This window comes from Erpetoichthys calabaricus, chromosome 4 (assembly GCF_900747795.2).
Source record: "Erpetoichthys calabaricus chromosome 4, fErpCal1.3, whole genome shotgun sequence".
NCBI lineage: Eukaryota > Metazoa > Chordata > Cladistia > Polypteriformes > Polypteridae > Erpetoichthys > Erpetoichthys calabaricus.
The window spans coordinates 56,835,069-56,853,288 of NC_041397.2; the positions used below are offsets into that span (position 1 = coordinate 56,835,069).

At 38.3% G+C, this 18,220-nt stretch overlaps 1 protein-coding gene across 1 annotated transcript in view; it reads right to left on the reverse strand.

The window, feature by feature from the left end:
* Nucleotides 1-1,858: 1,858 nt before the first annotated feature.
* The window catches only part of cdk8 (cyclin-dependent kinase 8), a 1,217,851-nt gene continuing 1,201,489 nt past the window's right edge, over nucleotides 1,859-18,220 (reverse strand). Inside the window, exons 9-10 of the mRNA XM_051926591.1 lie at nucleotides 4,041-4,054; nucleotides 1,859-1,866 (exon numbers count right to left, since the gene is read on the reverse strand). Coding sequence (XP_051782551.1) covers nucleotides 1,859-1,866; nucleotides 4,041-4,054 — 22 coding nt within the window. The remainder of the gene's footprint in view (nucleotides 1,867-4,040; nucleotides 4,055-18,220) is intronic.

Genomic DNA, 18,220 nt, shown 5'->3' on the forward strand with positions numbered 1-18,220 from the left:
TGCATACAAACTCATCAGAAACAGCCTGATCTTGGACTCTGGCCAGGTCCAGCCTCATTCTCCTAGTTGATGGAAGCCTAATAGACCTAAGCAGGATCTTCAGAGTAGCAACAACAAGTTTGTGGTCAGATTTTACAAACTGGGCACTTCTGTAGACCCTACTGTTCTGAAGGAATCTCCAGTGTCTGCCCACGAGGATGCTATCGATCTCCTTCACCGCATCACCGGTATTGGAGCATCAAGTCCAAAGATGCAGCTCAGGATACTGGAACCAGGATCCAAGGATCTGCAGCCCCTGACCTTTTGCAAAGTCAAAGCACATGGAGCTACTTTCACATGGTTTCCAGACTGATGGGGACCAACACAATCCTCATAGCCAGTCCTGTCACTGCCAGTGGTCACATTGAAGTCATCCATGACTAGATGAGTGTCACCTTGTGGGCACCCATCAACCACCAAGTGAAGTTGTAAATAGAATATCTCCCTCACTGACATATCACTCATCATGCTTGCCGCATACACTCATAGAGTGCCATAATCAGAGTCTCATAATACGCTCATTGAAAGGAGTGACATTTGACACCATCGGGAGGAGCCAAGTCGTCATAGCAACAGCTACTCCCTGAGTATGACAGCCATCAGACCGAACAAACCAATAAAAAGTGTACCCACCTACAGTGATCTGGCCAGTTCAGAGAGTGCTGCCCCTGAAAAATGGAGTTTACAAAGCTCCTCCGACAGCAGAGGAAGATGATCATCATGCCGGAGAGACAAGAGGTTCTACCCAGATGGGCCACCTCAAATTGCAACCCAAGTGCAACATTTAAAAGAAAAACAAAAGTGTGAAAAGAGGACAGCCTTGCCTAATGCCTCTTTTAATATCAAATCTTGGCGATGTTCTATTATTGATGTTCCAAGTCTAAGCAGCTCTCTGAAAGAATTGTCCAAAACCAAAAAAATGCAATACCTTAAAAATAAAAGTGTTCAACCATCTCAAATGGAATATAAAAATCTAAAAATAATATCAAACTGTCATCTTGAACAAAATCATTATTATCTATCAAATCCATAATAAAATTAATATTATTACAAATATGTCTCCCCTTCATAAATCCCAACTGTGATTCACTAATAATCTGATCGAGATGTTCTCTCATTCCGGGCATTTTCAGTTTAGCTTTGAACTCACGTCTGGAAAGACATTGCTTTGTGGCTTTTTCTGAAAGTCTATTTTTCTTGTAATTTTCAACAATATACAGGCATTGCTTGCACAACCCTTTTTACTTGTCCTTTCTCTTTCTTAAATAGTATAATAAAACACTGCACAAGGCTCACCATAAATTAATGCATGTGTACTTTAACTTTAGAAAAAAAACAATTTTTATCTTTATTAATTTACAATTCAAGAGAATTGTTGATAAAATAACTTGCTTGGCTAAAATTTTATATAATTAATACTCTACCCATTAATCCTTGTTTCTCAACTTAGTAATTGTTAATTTTTTATTATTAAATTAGATTTAGTGTTTAAGAATAATAGAATTTTTTACATTTCTTGCAATAACCTTACAAAAACCAGAAAAACCATAGAAATTTCATTTTGTAATGAAACTCTTAATAGGTTTGTGTTCCTGACTTTTTAGTCTATTTAAACAAATCTGTGTCTTTATGTGTACTCAATATGAAATTAGTAATTTGTAAAATATTCTGTTTGCATTTTACCTGAGAACTTGTCACAGCGCTCTGTGCCTGCACTTTACAAAAATAAGCAGAGTCAATTTGAATAAAAGCCCATTTGAGAGCATTCGCTTGTCATGAGGCTCCATCACTAGGTGAGTGGGAAGAGTGGAGGGGATGATCAGTGAACTGGAAAAAGAAAAAGCAAATAATTTAACTTATTTCGTTTAGTTGTATTTTATTTGTGCCAGATTAGAGCTTGGATATTAAGGATCAAGTTCTTCAATAATAACAATAATACATCTTATTTATATAGTGCCTTTCCCGTGGTCAAGGTGCTTCACAGAACAAACAGCAGGGTATATGTAACATTGGATTTTCTGCATAGAGCACTAAACAGATAAATATAGGATATGCAAAGCATTCAATAGAATAAAATACTATAAACTAGAATAATATACTGAATTCAATACTAAAAGAAAAGCTCACACAAATAACATAATTTGTGATACAACACACACACACAAATTATCCTGAGCTTCTGGGCAGAGGTATACACTAAACTGAAAGAAGAGTCAGAAGTTAAAAGCCTTTCTGAACAAAGGAGTTTTAAATTGTTTTTTTAAAGAATGAATTGACTATACTGATCTAATTAATTTAGGGAGGTCATTATTAAGTCTTGACGCTATACAGCTGAAGGCCCTGTCACCCATAGAGTGTAGGTTAGTGTGGGGCACAACAAGACTGCAGCCCCTGAATCAGAGGACCTTAGTGGGTGAAAAGGAGCATAGTGATGGAGAAAGTAACCTTTATAGGTTATTAATAGAATTTTATTTTCAATTCTGTAAGACACAGGAAGCCAGTGGAGGAGAAGCAGGATGGGTGTTATGTGCTCGCTGTTACTGGTTTGTGTAAGTACTCTTGCAGCAGAGTTTTGAATCCACTGGAGCTGTGATATAAGATTAGAAACAACACCTGTCAGTAAAGAGTTACAATAATTGGTCCAGGATATAATAAAAAGCATAGACAAGTTTCTCAGCATTAGAAAAGAAGAGGAATGAGCAAACACCGGATATGTTACAGAGGTGGAAGTAGGAAAGTTTCTTAATGTGGTTTATGTGGGTGGAATAAGAAACGGAGGAATCAAAAATAACACCAAAATTCCTTGTATTAGAAGAAGGTCTGATGAGATCATCGTCAAGGGTGACTGAAAAGAAGCATATTTTGTTAAGTTGTGCTGTACCAATTTGCAGGAGTTCAGTTTTGTTGCAATTTAATTTTAAAGAGTTCTGCTCCATCCAGGTTTTAATTTCACTGAGGCAAGTTGTGAGCTGAGAAAGTTCTGATGAAGTTTCATTTTTAACACTGAAATAGAGTTAAGTATCTCTACATAAAAATGATAACCCAGTCCAAAGCTATGAATAACATCACAAAGGGGAAGCATATAGATACAGAAGAGCAGAGGGACAAGGACAGAGCCCTGAGGAACTTCTTGCATGACTGGCGCTGAGCTGGACTCTTGCCTGTCAATCAGATGGGACTTAAACCACTAGAGGGCAGTGCCAGAGATACCCAGTGTATTATTATTATTATTATTACTCAGAATGTACTCCATTCTGGATCGTGGACTATCATGTCTGACAGTGTCAAAGGCTTCACTGAGGTCTAACAGAATTAACATGCTGGTTTATCCAGAGTCAGCTGTCATAAGCAAACCATTAGTTTGTAAAGCAGAGGCATTACACAGCTGTGCTGTTCTCTGGAATGGGACTGAAAGGGTTCCATCAATTTATTAGAAGTTAAGTAATTGGTGAGTTGGGAGGTTACAACACACTCAAGAACTTTTGACAGAGAAGGTAAGTGAGAAATAGGCCAAATACAGTTAAGACTGTGAGCATCAAGACTAGACTTTCTTTAACACTGGGGTTACAGAAGCGATTTTAAAAGTGGCTGGCACAAATCTGGTGTCAAGGGATGAATTTATTATTGTTGTAACAGGTAGGATTATGGCATGAAGGCAATATTTAATAAGTGTGGTGAGGATGAGGACCAGTACACAAGTAGCCAGCCTCATTTTACAATGCAGGACATTAACAAATGCAGATGTGACTGGTGAAATTTTCAAAAAGGAACTAGATAGAGTGGGAAGACAGGGGAATATATAAATGGATCATGGATTAATGTTAGTTGAATTATTTTGATTTTTAATTTTATTATAGAAAAAGGGGAGGAATTTTTCATACTTCAGTAGAATAGGTAATTGGGCCAGACGTAGGTTGAAATAGTTTGTTAACTGCCGAGAACAAAACCCACAGGTTATCATGGTCACTTTCTATTATTCTGCCATAATGCATTTTCTTGGCTGCAGTTAGTGCATCTCTGTGAGCCCCTTGATGGTCAGAGAAAGCTTGAACGTGCACGGTGAGGCCAGTCTTACATGATATTCTTTCAGGGCATCAGCAAGCTGCTTTCATAGACCGTAACTCTAAATTGTACCATGGAGATGAACGCTTAAAGGAAACCTCCTGTTTTAAAGGAGCTGTTTTATCTAGTGCTGAATGAAGGACTGAGTTATAATAGTCATTAAGACTATCTAGTGCAGAATGAATAGGGGATGACAAAAAAGATCATAAATTCATCCAGCAATGATATAGGGAGAGATATTTTTAAGGTTTCTGAAAGTAATTTGACATTTACAGGTAAGAGGAGGAAGAAATAATGAAACACTGAAAAGTACTGCTTTATGGTCAGAGAGTCCCAAATCATTGCTGTAAGTGTTGCTGACAGATAAGCCAGATGTGCAGATCAGGTCTAATATATGACCACCAGAGTGGGTAGAGGAATAAACATTTTGCACCAAATCAAAACAGTCCTGTAAGGACAGGAATTTCTCAGACTACATGTAGGAATGTCAATATGGATGTTGAAAGCGCCAAGAAGAGTGACTGTCTGGGAAAAGGAACTTCAGTCAGTTAATATTTCAGTCAGATCAGATAAGAAAGACCCATTGTATTTTGGGGGACAATAGACAACAACAAGTATGATAGGACCAAATTTCATTATTAGTTTAACAGCCTGACACTCGATAGACAATGGACCATCAATTGGGATTCTTTTGATGTTTAACTCAGATCATACAATTACTGTGAACCCTCTGCCTTGTCTTGAGTTGTCAGCCAATGTGAAGTAAATGTGTCCAGATGGTGTCGCCTCCATAAGAGATGTAAATTTGTTTGGTTTTTGCTCAGTTTCTGTTAAGCATAGCATATCAAGGTCGGAGTCTGTAATGAATTCTGATAGCACCAGTGCTTTGCCATTAAGGAATCTTGGGTTAAACAATGCAATATTAGCTCATGAGGGTTTGTTGTGCATAGATCAGTAACCATAGTTAATTTTAGCATATTGCAAATTAGACACAGTGACATTTTCATTATCAAAATCCATGAGTAGGATGGCAGATTCCTGAACAAATGCTGCCGGTGAACTTTGCATTCGCAGCTTGGCGGTGGTGGTGACCTGATCCGCAATGTAAATATGTTGGGTGCTGCATAATACCAGTGTCTTTTAGAACATTCCAGTCTGACAATTTAATCTGGACAAACTATTTAATATGCAGGAGTTTATCATGAGAATATTTCAGCACAGTTGAAAGCCAATAATTATCTGAAAAAAATTAGGAGATATTATAAGATGTGCATGAATATAATTACCAGAATTCAGAGGTTCCAACCATTCCTACTACTAGAAACTTGTAAAAATATGAAACAACAAATATCCTATGGGCCTTGAAATTGTGTAACTGGAAATCACACATATAGTACCTCGAAGGGGCTTCCAAGATGTTGCATTATTAGGTGACCATAGGGTGTTGGAAGTTATCCACTAAGTATCCCCAGCACTGAGTCTCCACCAGGACAATATTAATTATTATCAAAGAGAGGAAGTTCTCTAAAGCTAAAGGTGAGAAGGACAAAAAGTGTGGCAAAGGGAAGCAGGCAAGATGCTCTCATGGGATATACCATTTAGGTGTTTATTGATTTTAATATATTTTGTGTCTCTCTTACTTGTTGTTAACATTCTCATGTTTTAAACACAGCATTTTCTTTTTCTTTTGTTAGTATTTTGTAAGCTGTAGAAGTTAAGAAGCAATTTGTAAGTATAGTATACCCATATAAAAGGAAAGAGATTTTCCTAAAAATAACACTTCATAATCTGTTAACATGTATGCCTTCAACTGAAAGGATCTGAGTAAAGATGGATTTGATTAATTGATTGAAGTATGTCAGTATTCCACATACTTTTTAATTTGTTTAAGGCTATGCACCTCAGAGTCTGTGACTAGTTTGTCCATAGCACACATTAGGTAATGTCAACATACCTATCAAGAAAATTGCTGCTATCTTTAAATGGTCTTGAACGCCTCCACAAAGCACTTTCGGCTTGGCACTGAAGACTATTTACTCAGATCTTTGGAGCCAAGCTTGTCATTATGATATTGTAAATGACAGAATGATATTTCATCAGTAATCAAGTCTGTCTATTTAAGGATTGCATTTGTAACTTAAAAATAAAGTCATACTCCTTGATAGAGTACAGCAGTGTGGCACAAAGATTAAAGATGCATTCTCACAGCTCAAGGGACCTGGGTTTGATTCCAAATAATAATCATAATGTGGAGTTTGTTAAATTTTCTTTTTGTCCAGTCTTGTTCCATCTGCTAATTGGTGATCTAAAGTGATGGACAATTCAATTTTTGTTGCTGCTTTTCACCCAGTTCTTGAGAGATAGGGTCTGTATCCCCAAAAGAAAATATGGGCTCTGAAAATCCATGAATTACTATATTGACTTTCATTTTTCTTTCAGATACTGATGAGGGTTGAGGAGGCAAAAGGCTGAGCTGGAGAGAACAGACTACCCTATCTTCATCAACTACTTCTAACTTTTCCTGGAGAAGTACCAGGCCTTTTCCAACTTGTCAAAAGATATACATCTTATATCATGTACTGGGTTTGCTCCTGGATCCATTAACAAGTTCAAGGGTTGTCAACTTGTTGTGCTTCAAGTGCCTCCACTGCTAAAGCCTTGAAGTGAGTCCATTCATATCCTATGTGCCTACCTGCTCCCAAAGATGCAGAAAGCACACTTTTGGTGATGAGAATTGGACTCATTCTTAACAGAGCCTTCTATTAGTCATTCCCAGAAAGACTCATTACTCATTTGAGTGATCCAATTTTTGTTTCATCACTCTCAATCTGTTCCACACAAAGTCATGATTAGTTAAGAGCTCAACACCTCGCTTTATATAAGTGTACAGAAAGACACAGCCTCAAATCAGATGACACCACAACAAAGATGATCACTAACCTTTGGCACAAGGAACTCTTCAAACTACCCTTGTATTCAAGTATGGTGTTCATTATAGAGAATCCAACAATGCATTGCCCCAATTCAGACCCACTAGGCTATTAATGATACCCCTTAAGGTATCTCCATCACTCCACATGTGAGCACTGAAATATTGTAGAATGACTCCAGAGTCAGTCAGTGATATGATGCAACTTGAGCTGCATTTATACTACCCTCATCATTCACCTTGTATGTGGTGAGCATGTATGGTAACTCAATGTAGCTAATCCTTATTCCAAGAGTACGTCCAGGTATCCCTGATCCAAGTGAGGTTCTTGTTCTTAATCAAAACATTTATGAGGGCCATTTATCAACTGTTCTATTGTCTTAGCTGGGAGCACAGATCTCCACATAACAGAGCTATAAGGACCATAGAGACTCACAAGCTCCACCATAACACCATGATCTCACTACTAAGAAGGCTGTGTGGACTTTTTTCTATGAAACAATAATGGTACTCTTGATAATTTTAAAACTTTTTCAATTATTTCCATCCTTGAAAGGTGGTATATTTGATAATAACTTATTAGTTGGTATTTGTTGATGTCTTGAAGATTTGGTTTCCTTAAATTACCTAAAGTGCAAAATAAAAAGCAATTGATGTTGCAAAGAAAAGTTGAAACCCAAAATCTACAGTGTGTTTTTTAACTGCAAAGGTATACATTCAATTTTTTCAGATACTAAATCATCAGTGCTTTACAGTGAAGCTGAATATTTCCTGCAGATTTTCCCCAAAGTATTCACAGTATAACAGTACCTTGACTAGGTGGACAATGGCCAAAATAACACTACTAATAATAATATCTACCTGGGTAAGGGCAGAGAGGCTTCTTTAATACAATACCCAGGAAAACTTCTGGTGCCAGGGCATAGCCCATAGGAAGCACTTCCGGGTCAGGTGAAAGCTCCCCAAAGTAGGAAGAAGTCCTTTAAGCAGTGCACTTTCATTGCATCCAGAAGCCAACAGGGTTACCTTTCCAGACTACAAGTCCTGTGGTATCCTGTGGATGTCCAAATAAGGATCGTACCAGAGCGCTGCCACCACCACTGTTTGGGAATATGCTATTTTAGTCCATCCGTTATGGCCCGACTGCCCCAACTGGGACAGGAAGCACTAGCCATCCCAGCCAGGTTGCTTCTCCAATTACATTGTCCATCCATTTTGGCCTCTTTGGTAAGACTTACCTCTCTGTTGCAGTTGGGATGCCAGTTCATCCACTCTGGAACTTAGATACTATATAAGAAACGTAACTGGGCTATAGACAGTAAAGAGCAGACTGATTCAAATACTGCAGGCTGTAAGATTTGAGTTAACTGTATTCAACTTAACCAAATCGGTTCTAGACATGACTTGATTGAATCTTTAAAAATTATAAAAGGAACAAGTAAACTAGCTGGATGGATACTAGCCACCACTTCACAATGGAAGGTGGTATGGCATAGTGGTTAAGGTTCTTGAGGTTGGGGATTCAAATCCCACTACTAACCCTATAGTGACATGAGAAATTATTTTCACCTTCTTGTGCTACAATTGCAAAAACAAAAGAAATGTAACCAATTGTGTCTCTCAAATGTTTTAAGTCTCCTTAGAAGAATGATTTTTTCAATAAGAACACAGCGCCATGGATGGAAGCGTTGCCCAAAACAATAGATAATATTTCTTTATGCTGCAAACCAGACATGCATGGAATCAAGTATTGTAGGAGACCTTCAGATCTTGATATTTTTTGTGATCCTTAGATGTTCAAGTTCTGAAGAGCTATTAGCTGAATGGCTAGTTCTTAGCAAACTTTTTCTTAAAATCTTATAGTCACAACTTACAAAAATAAACTTGGTCTGGATTGTGCAGAATAATGCATTTCTCAATATCAGTATCACTGACAGTGTATGGAGATGTTTGCTGCTTTCCTGCATGAACTCACTGGTCACTGACCAATTACTTAGATTCTTACTTGTTTCAGATGTGAGATTATATAAAAGAAAAGCTCAAAGTGCTTTCAAATTTTAGCTTATTACTGTGTATAAGGATGTAGCAATACAAGGGAGTTGTCTTTGTCGACTTAGCTAAAAGGCCAACGTCCACTACATGTTACTTATCAACTATGGCACCATCTGCGGTTTTCAGTTTCTGTGTGACTTTTTTCTCTTAAGACAATTAACTCAGTTCTTTGGAGCCAAACATTTCCTATTACTCTTGGAAATAATTTGGCCACAGACCACAAAGCAGTGTTTGTAGACATTTACTGTATATATGTTTATTAAATATACTTGGAAATTAATGCTGATTTATACAGTAATAATAAGAATCTAACAACTATATATATTATTTTGACATTTTTCTACCTCATTACTGATAACAAATGCTTTCAAGTCCGTTAATTAAGTTAAACATAGGTAAGCTACACTCACCGGCCACTTTATTAGGTACACCTGTTCAACTGCTTGATAACACAAATATGTAATCAGCCAACCACGGGGCAAGAACTCAATGCATTAAGGCATGTAGACTTTGTCAAGACAACCTGCTTAAGTTTAAACTGAGCATCAGAATGGGGAAGAAAGGTGATTTAAGTGACTTTGAACGTTGCATGATTATTAGTGCCAGACGGGCTGGTCTGAGTATTTCAAAAACCGCTGATCTCTTGATTTTCGCACACAACCATCTCTAGAGTTTAATAAGAATGGTCAGAAAAAGGAAAAATATTCAGTGAGTTGCAATTCTCTGTGAAAAAATGCCTTGCTGATACCAGAGGTCAGAGGAGAATGGCCAGACTGGTTCGAACTGATAGAAAGGCAACAGTAACTCAAATAACCATTCATTAGAACTGAGGTATTGTTGAGAATGTTGATAAAGGATCAATGCGCTGCATTATTAGTTTTTGTACTTTTAGCTATGAAAAGTCTAACCCTGAAACAACTTTAAAAGGACATCATTTATTTAGTTAGAGAGGCCTCTTGCCTGCCTGTCCTTCTTACTTGCTTTGTTTTGAGTTTCTGTGAGTCAAGCTGACAATTCTTTGCATTTATATAGCGCTTTTCTCACTACTCAAAGCGCTCAGCAATTGCAGGTTAAAGACTGTGAGACTGTTACACATCTCTGAGGAAGCAAGCAGGCAAACTTTGTTTTGACAAATGAAGGTGCGGAGCTTCTTACTGACAGAAGACCAAAACAAACTGCATGCAAGGCCTTTGCCTGTGACAGTAAAGGGTAAGCTCTCAAGCTAGCGCATAAAACATATAAGCAATTAAATGACCTTTGGAAGCATTAGGGCTCATCGATACCTTAGGCAGTAAAATTAAAATACAATGTATTATGAAAATGATACAGTAGCACATATTAGTTAGCTTAAAGAGGCAATTGTTAAAGGCTTGTCTTTCTCCTTCTTTCTCTCAAGCATGAAGCATCGTGTCAAGGTTGTTCGCAGCTTGGCCCTTATCAGTGAAGCTCTGCGCTGCCGCTCACTGGCACAGTTCCCTATTATGTTAGCCTTAGCCTTAAGGATGCTAGTGCAACAAGTAATCATTTATAGAATTATAATTAGGCAGTCCAGTTTTTATACATGGGTCCTTCTGATCTCTACCTAATTGTTAAGTATGGAATTGTTAAGAATTGATTAACAACTGAAAGGCCATTGATCTTAACAGCTCAGGATTAGGCAGTAAGAATGAAGGAAGCAGTAATCAGGTGATGCTCAACGCCAGATGGCAAATATGTCCTGCCAGCAAAAATATTGTTATGAGAAGGTTTATCGGGAAGAAGACTATTATTGGGATGTCTTCAGGGGCAAGAATATTGTTGGAACATCAGGTGATTGTTATGGGTATAGGTGCTGAGTGGGGAAAACATCAAGGGAAAGTCTATACAGTAGATGTTGGGAAACTGGTCTGGAAGGGGGGCATTTTGAAATAAGAATTGTAATATATTTGGGGCTCTCTGGACACTCGGGCCTCATTTCATCAACTAAGACAGGCTTTGTGTGCTCTGCAATTGTTTTCTATGCTGTGCCATAACGTCTTAAATTCTGACTGCCTGTCTGAAAACTCTGCTTGTTTTTTCTGAAGATTTCTCCACAACAATATGCATAAGAGCATCTCCGGGAGAATATTAGCTTGCCTGACTTTACAAAATACGCACATTTATAATCTAGCGTGAAGTATGAAATGACATGCAGTTATTTAAAGTTAGCAAAATAACATACGGTGGCATCAGCATGGGAAAAGACTAAAATGACAAATTTATACACACTCCTACAGTCACGCCACTCAAGTTAGAATTGGCGAGAAGTAAAATGGGGGCCACCAGGTGCCAACCAGGGAAAAAATGAAAGCATGCGCTCTATGGAGAATGGCACCTGCCTACATCTCCCCACAGGTTGGGTGGAAAGTAAATAGTATTAGCACAAATCAGACTTGAATAAGCTGAAAGTAATGTGGCTTTCCACTCTCTATAATGTGATGGTCAGCGCCTGTTTAGTGATTTTTTTTTAATCTTATGCAGAGCTTTTTGTAGTTGTTCCTATAACTTTGTATTTTATATTACTGCCTACTCATCTGGTTAGCACTGACTTTTGACATGCAAAACAACATCTAAATGATCAAATTGCAGAAATATAAACTGAGTGTGTCTGGGGGATTCCAGGTAATTAAACTGAATGCACCATCATGTTCGTGGAACCCTTCCAGGACTTTCCTGGCTTTGTGGAATGATGTATCTGTTGAAAAATCCTCCTTACAGAGGGACACACTGACTCAGCTGGTTCTGAATGACGTTCTTGTATTTTGTGATTTTTGCACTCTGCACAACTCTTGTCAGGGGGCATAAAAGCACAACCCACTCTATTATAGTGCCATTGACGTCTGATATCTTTTTTAGACACACAGACGGACATAACTTCTTCAAATAGAACCCAAATGGTGATTAACTTTAGAATTCTGGAACCTCTCTTTCAGTCGATATTTGCTTAATATTAGTGATAATCATCTTATTTGTTTTTGTATTGTTTTTTCTGGCCCATTCCCTTAACACTAATTTACTAAAGGGTATCTCTGTACAAAAATGAAGAATCAGTCATATAAGGTCTGTAGATCCCTAAGTTTTCAAGCATTTTCAGTGCATGAAGGCTGCAATCCTAGGAGGCTCCATGAATAAAATAATATTTTTCTTTTCTTCTGTTGCTTATTAGTTACTACCTATCATATACTTTATGTGCGCATTTGCAGGATATCTATCTATACACATGTTCTTGGGGGACAGCTTAAGGCACGGATGTGAAACTCTGGTCCTGGAGGGCCACAGTGGCTGCAAGTTTTCATTCTAACCATCTTCTTAATCAGTAACCAGTTTTTGCTGCTAATTAACTTCTTTTGGTTAACTTTTAATTAACTTGACTCAGACCCCGTGTTTCCTTTTCTATAATTAGCAGCCAATAACAATAATGAAACACAAAACAAGCCGCCACTTGACCAGCTCATCTGTGCTCATCACACAATATCTGAAAGAAGGTCTCAGTAAGGTTGATCTCTCAGGTCACCAAAACATTTTGACAGTGTTCTTAGAAAAAAACAGAAAATCAACAGCTTTGGAAATGTCTGCTGTGGCAGAATGAGAGCAGCAACAGGCCACGTAATTAAATAATGGGATTAATTAACAGCAAGAATTGGCTTCTCATTAAGAAACTGGTTGGAGTGAAATTGGTTTGAGTTTAAAGACCCAATTTAGCTGGTCATCTGTTGGCACGTTTCACGTCTCATTTCTGTTTGGTTGTCATTTAATGAAGGAAAGAATCAATTCAAAGGACTGAATCCTTAAAAACAGGGCTATTGAAATGAAGGGAAAAGGAGTTAATTAACAGTGGAAAAGGGTTAGAATGACTACCTGCAGCCACTGAAGCCCTCCAGGCCTGGAGTTTGACACCCCTGGCTTAAGGGCTCTGCTCATGGTAGTTACCCTCCAGACCAAGGGTTGGCACTGTTTGCTAATGCCTTCTCTCTTCCTGCCTCTGCAGAATGGAAGATTTACTTGACTTCTGTTGTCCACCGTCCAGGAACACCCCCCCCCCCCTTCCTGGAAGCCATATAACCAGCAGCTTGACCATCTTGAAACAGCTCTATTAGGAACTCTGGTCATATCTATACATATCTTTTCAGATCTGCCTATTACAAGAACATACAATGTAGTACAGCTGATTTCAACCAGCAGACATCTCTTGGGTCAGTCAGAATGACAGTAATATTATTAATGTTTCTGGAATTTCCAAAGACACTAGAGGGCAATATTTTTTCACCTCAGAAAGGTAGAGTACTAGGAAAGACAGCAAGCCTGGCACTACACAGCACAACTGTAGCAAGGGAGACACAAATTGGAGCATCCACTACTATTAAGGGGATGTTTCCTGATTCACTCAGGGAAAATCCTCCCTGTCAGCTGATCCTCTTTCTTGAGGTAGCAATAGAGGAAATTAAACTTAGGGTCTTGGGATTACAAAATAGCCTTCTTTGCCAGTTGTACTAAAGTCAAACTCATCTTGGTATGATGGGAAATCGTTCCTTTAACTATGAGGGTGTCTCTTATGTAGCACAATGAGTCTCTCTGTCTCTGTCTGTGTGTCTCAGCCTTGCACTATTGACATCCCTCCTGTTATAGGAGAGCGCTACACGTATGGCACCAGGGCTTTGGGTGGACATTGGGGAACCCAAAAGAATGTGTTGAGGCATACATGGAATTGGTTCACAGATGGGCTTAAAGACCCTGTCCAACCAGCACACAATGCCTAAAAAAAGTATTCACCCTCCTGGAAGATTTCACATTTTATTATTTAGCATCATTGAATCACAGTGGATTTAATTTGGCTTTTTTGATACAAATGAACAAAAAAAGACATTTTAAGGTCCAATTGAAAAAAGATTTCTGCAATGTGGTCTAAATTAATTACAAATATAAAAGTCCAAATAATTGATTCCATAAGCATTCACCTGGTATGAGTGAGTGTGGGTGCGTCACAGGGATAAAATGACATCGCATCTAGTGTTGACTCTGTTCTGAATGAAGGAGGACACATCTGCATGAGAAACTACAATTGATAATTTGCTTACAAAGAATGAATGGATGGATGGATGGATGGATTTTTTTAAGTCTGTCCATAGGCTAGTGTCCTCTTTAGGACCAGTTTCTACTTTGTTCCTGATGCTACCAGGGTAATCTCCCTGAAGGTCCTTGTTCAGAAGATAGTGTAAGTTGTTCAAAATATTTAAACCACTGCTCCTTGATTACCAGACAGGCAGAGACGGCCTCAAAATAACCACTTACTTGAGAATCACCGTATATATACTTATGTATAAGTCGAGTCTTGAAACCTGAAAAATCATATAAAAATCATAAAATCGGACCCCGACTTGTACGCCCGTTCAAAAATGTGACACTTACTTTTTTTTTTAACATCTTCTTGCCTCCTCCAATCTCACATCAGTTTCTCAGACGCATCAAATTTTGTTGCAGCAGCACAGTTACCAGTTTATTTCGCTACTTAAACAATGTTTAATTTAAAACCAGCTTCATATTTTCTTCTGATCAAATGCTCAATCGTAGATAAGGGATGCTCTTATGATAAAGGTGTATGAGGGTGTGAGATACAAAAAAGACAAATCAGTGCAAACATTGCTTCAGAATAGTTCGGGTATTACCGTGTGGGCACGTAGGCACAATACATAGAAAAAAAAGGCAGTGTGCTCCGTGGTTACTCTCTCAGGTAGGCGTTACGAGTATCATAATCCCTTGTACCAATAGCGTGAGTTTCCCGCATTCGACTTATATGAACGACATTATAAAATACCTGGAAATTATACTGTAAAATCAAGTCCCGACTTATCTGTGGGAGTATATATGGTAATTGTAAATCTGCATGTATCTCTGGTCTCCAGTAATTGATTGCATTAAAAAATTAAGCATTAGAAAGCAATGACAAATACACAAATGCTGACCCCACTTAGTCCTCTTATTCCATGTAATCACTCATTACTACTATGTACCTGAAGTAATGGTATGGGCAAAAACAGAATAAGAAAGGGGAAGTGTGCTCTTACCTGTTCAGCAGTGTAATAATAGTTGCAATAGTAGTGCTCAGGGAGACATGTAGTTACACAGTAGTTAGGCAGGTAATTAACTGCATGTAGTACAAGACTAAAGTGTTGCCCATTTCTAAAATTTATTATGAAAGTGCAGCACATAAGACATAAGTGTCTTTCTGACCATATAATAAGAGCACATAAATTCTCCTTATTTGATTTAATATATCTGAATTTAACACCAGCCCACAGTGCTTTACAAAGAGAAATTTGCAGTACAGCTGCCTAAATGTGCATATTGACAGTTGGGGCACAGGCAGGTTAAACAAACCAAATGACACAATCTTTATTTCATACTGTATAGCACATTTCTTTAGTTAACACCATGCTGAGGTCATTTACAAATACTTAATTGCTGCACAAATATTATATCTGTAGTTTAACAACTAGAGCACAGGAAGGTTAAACAAAAAATGCAGTATTTATTTTATGTAGGACCTTTCTGCAATGAACACTATCCCAGTACAGAACAACAGCATAAGTATTTAAATCTTTATATTTATAATTGTAGCAGATGCAAGTTAAGTTAATAACAAAGCTTTGATATAGTGCCTTTCTGTAGTGAACACTGCCCATGTCACTTCACAAGCACAGAGCTATCGTGCCGGAAATTTTACAGTGGGAGCTCACACAGGTAAAGTGACACACTAAGGGGCAGATGCATGGACAGAATCTGAAGCCTTCTTTCTAGTTTAGAGTCCAAAGACTCAGCCATTGGGCCACACTAATTAGTTTAACAAGTTCAGTAAAGATCAGGAATGGCTCTTTAATTACGAAACTGATTAGAATGAAAAGGCAACAGCTACTGGATTCACTCAGGGTGGATTATATTAGGCCACTGTGTGTTGTTGTTGTTATTCAATTCAGTAAATCGCACACAGTTCTACACCTTGTGATGAGCTGGTTGCTGCTCAAGGCCAGGTTTTGCATTGTACCCGTAGCTGATGGATTTGGTGCCAGCTCGCCATGGTCATGATGGTCTAGATTTTTTACTAAAATCAAAGGTTACTTTTTATAACCTGAGTGAGGTGGAGGATCAATAGGGCAAAATAAGAAGGAACAAGACAGAGCCACAGTGGCTTACCTTTAAATGAGATGGCTGCCAAAGTCACATGACCATACTCCATGAGACATCACTCACAATTTGAACACACCTGGACATGACACGTGATGTTATTGCAGTGTTCTTCATGCTTTACGACATCAACAATAGGTAACTAAACATCTATAAAAATAAATAAGACAGAAAAGTAAATATGAAAACATTAAAACTTACAGAATAATTGTTGCATTCTTGAATTTGATTAGGTAGCTTTTTCAAGTGAAGGGATAAAATAGTCATGATTTTTTTCTTCTACCCTTAAATCATCTGTTTGATTTAAAAATATCTTTGATTATTTTATTACATAAGATTTTTTTCTATCTACAAGTCATGTTTTTCCTGGTCAAGGCTTTATGGATCTCACCGTGGACAGGTTTTCAAGGCACACGAGGCACTGAACTGTAACCCTCAAGCTTGCCTGTTCACCCCTTGGCCTTCCCTCATTGCACACCAATCAACCTGAGACGGCTGCACTGTTGTCCCACATTCTTGTGGTTTATTGGCCATTTTTGGTCTAAAATCTTCTGCTATATAATTGCCACCTTCACTGAAAAGTCAGCTTAATGTAAATGACTGAATGTTTTTCAGCTTTTGTTCCCTTAATATTAATTGTCAAGCACCAATGTAAGGAATTTTGACAGTTTGTTACTTGAGTAAGCAACTTTTGGGAATTTCCAGTGCACAGAAATTACTTTTTTTATAGTGGACCATGAAGGGGGAATTCACATCTGAAAGGTCAAATGGATTCTCTGTAAATATTAACCAGAAACCCATTTTAAAGCCCAAGGGATTCTTTAACCATTGCCATCTTGCCTTTTCCTGAGGCCTCTGTGTAGGGGAGAGGTGACTTGCTTTATGCTTAAATATTGGCAACAAATTGATGAGTAACCAGGGATTTAGATAAACATGTGACAACTTGTTCTAATGCTTTCCCTGAGGGTGGGACTCACACTTGTCAGCGCTCTCGTTGGAGATGAAATCGATTTGTCAGACTTGATTAATTGGTGTGACTAAAGTGCCTGGTGCCATTTTGGACGCTGATCTGTTGCTTAAACTCTGGGGAAAATGATGTGTTTGGCAAGGTCAGGTGTTCCCATATTAGCTTTGTACAGAACTGGTGAGTGGGCTGTTGAGGACAGCGTATTTGCTGACAAATGTTTAAGCAAACACAGACATTTCCTTTAGCATAACAGGAACAGCTGCTCCCTGTCTTCAGTCCATCCTGGAAACGTAAGCACAGTTTGCAGAGCAAATTGACTTTAATTTGGGCAAATATTGTGTAAAGTACTGCGGTAGGGTGATGGAGAAAAAATATTTGCCTGATCTGTTTGCCAGCCTGTTCGATCTGATGGATAAGCAGAAGAAGTACATCAAGGTTGAATGTGAGACTTAAAGTTGTGCAACAGATTTCCATGGTCCGAAGCAGAGCTATAAATTCATCTGATATATCCATTGCATCAGTTTACTGTGTGGGTGGTACAGTGGCATAGTGGTTAGTGAAGTTTCCACAAGTCTTCAGGGTCCTGCATTCAGTTTCCTGCCTGAACAATCACTGGGGCAAGTTTTCATGTTCTTCCCATGTCCTTGCGGGTTTTCTCTGTTTCTCCAGTTGTCTCCCCTCTTACCAATATGTGCATGTTATATTATTCTACAACTCTAAATAGGAATGTTTTATATGGAATCGAACCTGGTAGTGGACAAGGCAATTATTTTGCACTGGAAGCTTCCGGAATGGACTACAGTACCCTCCAACCCTGTACTGAAAAAAGAAGTAAATGGACAAACAGACATACGGATGCTACACTGACAAGAATTTACTGTTTATTTTCATTTTAATCCATTTGTCTATCACCCAGATTTTGATCATGGAGGCCAGAACCTCTGCCAACAGCATCAAACTCAAGAAAGGAATCA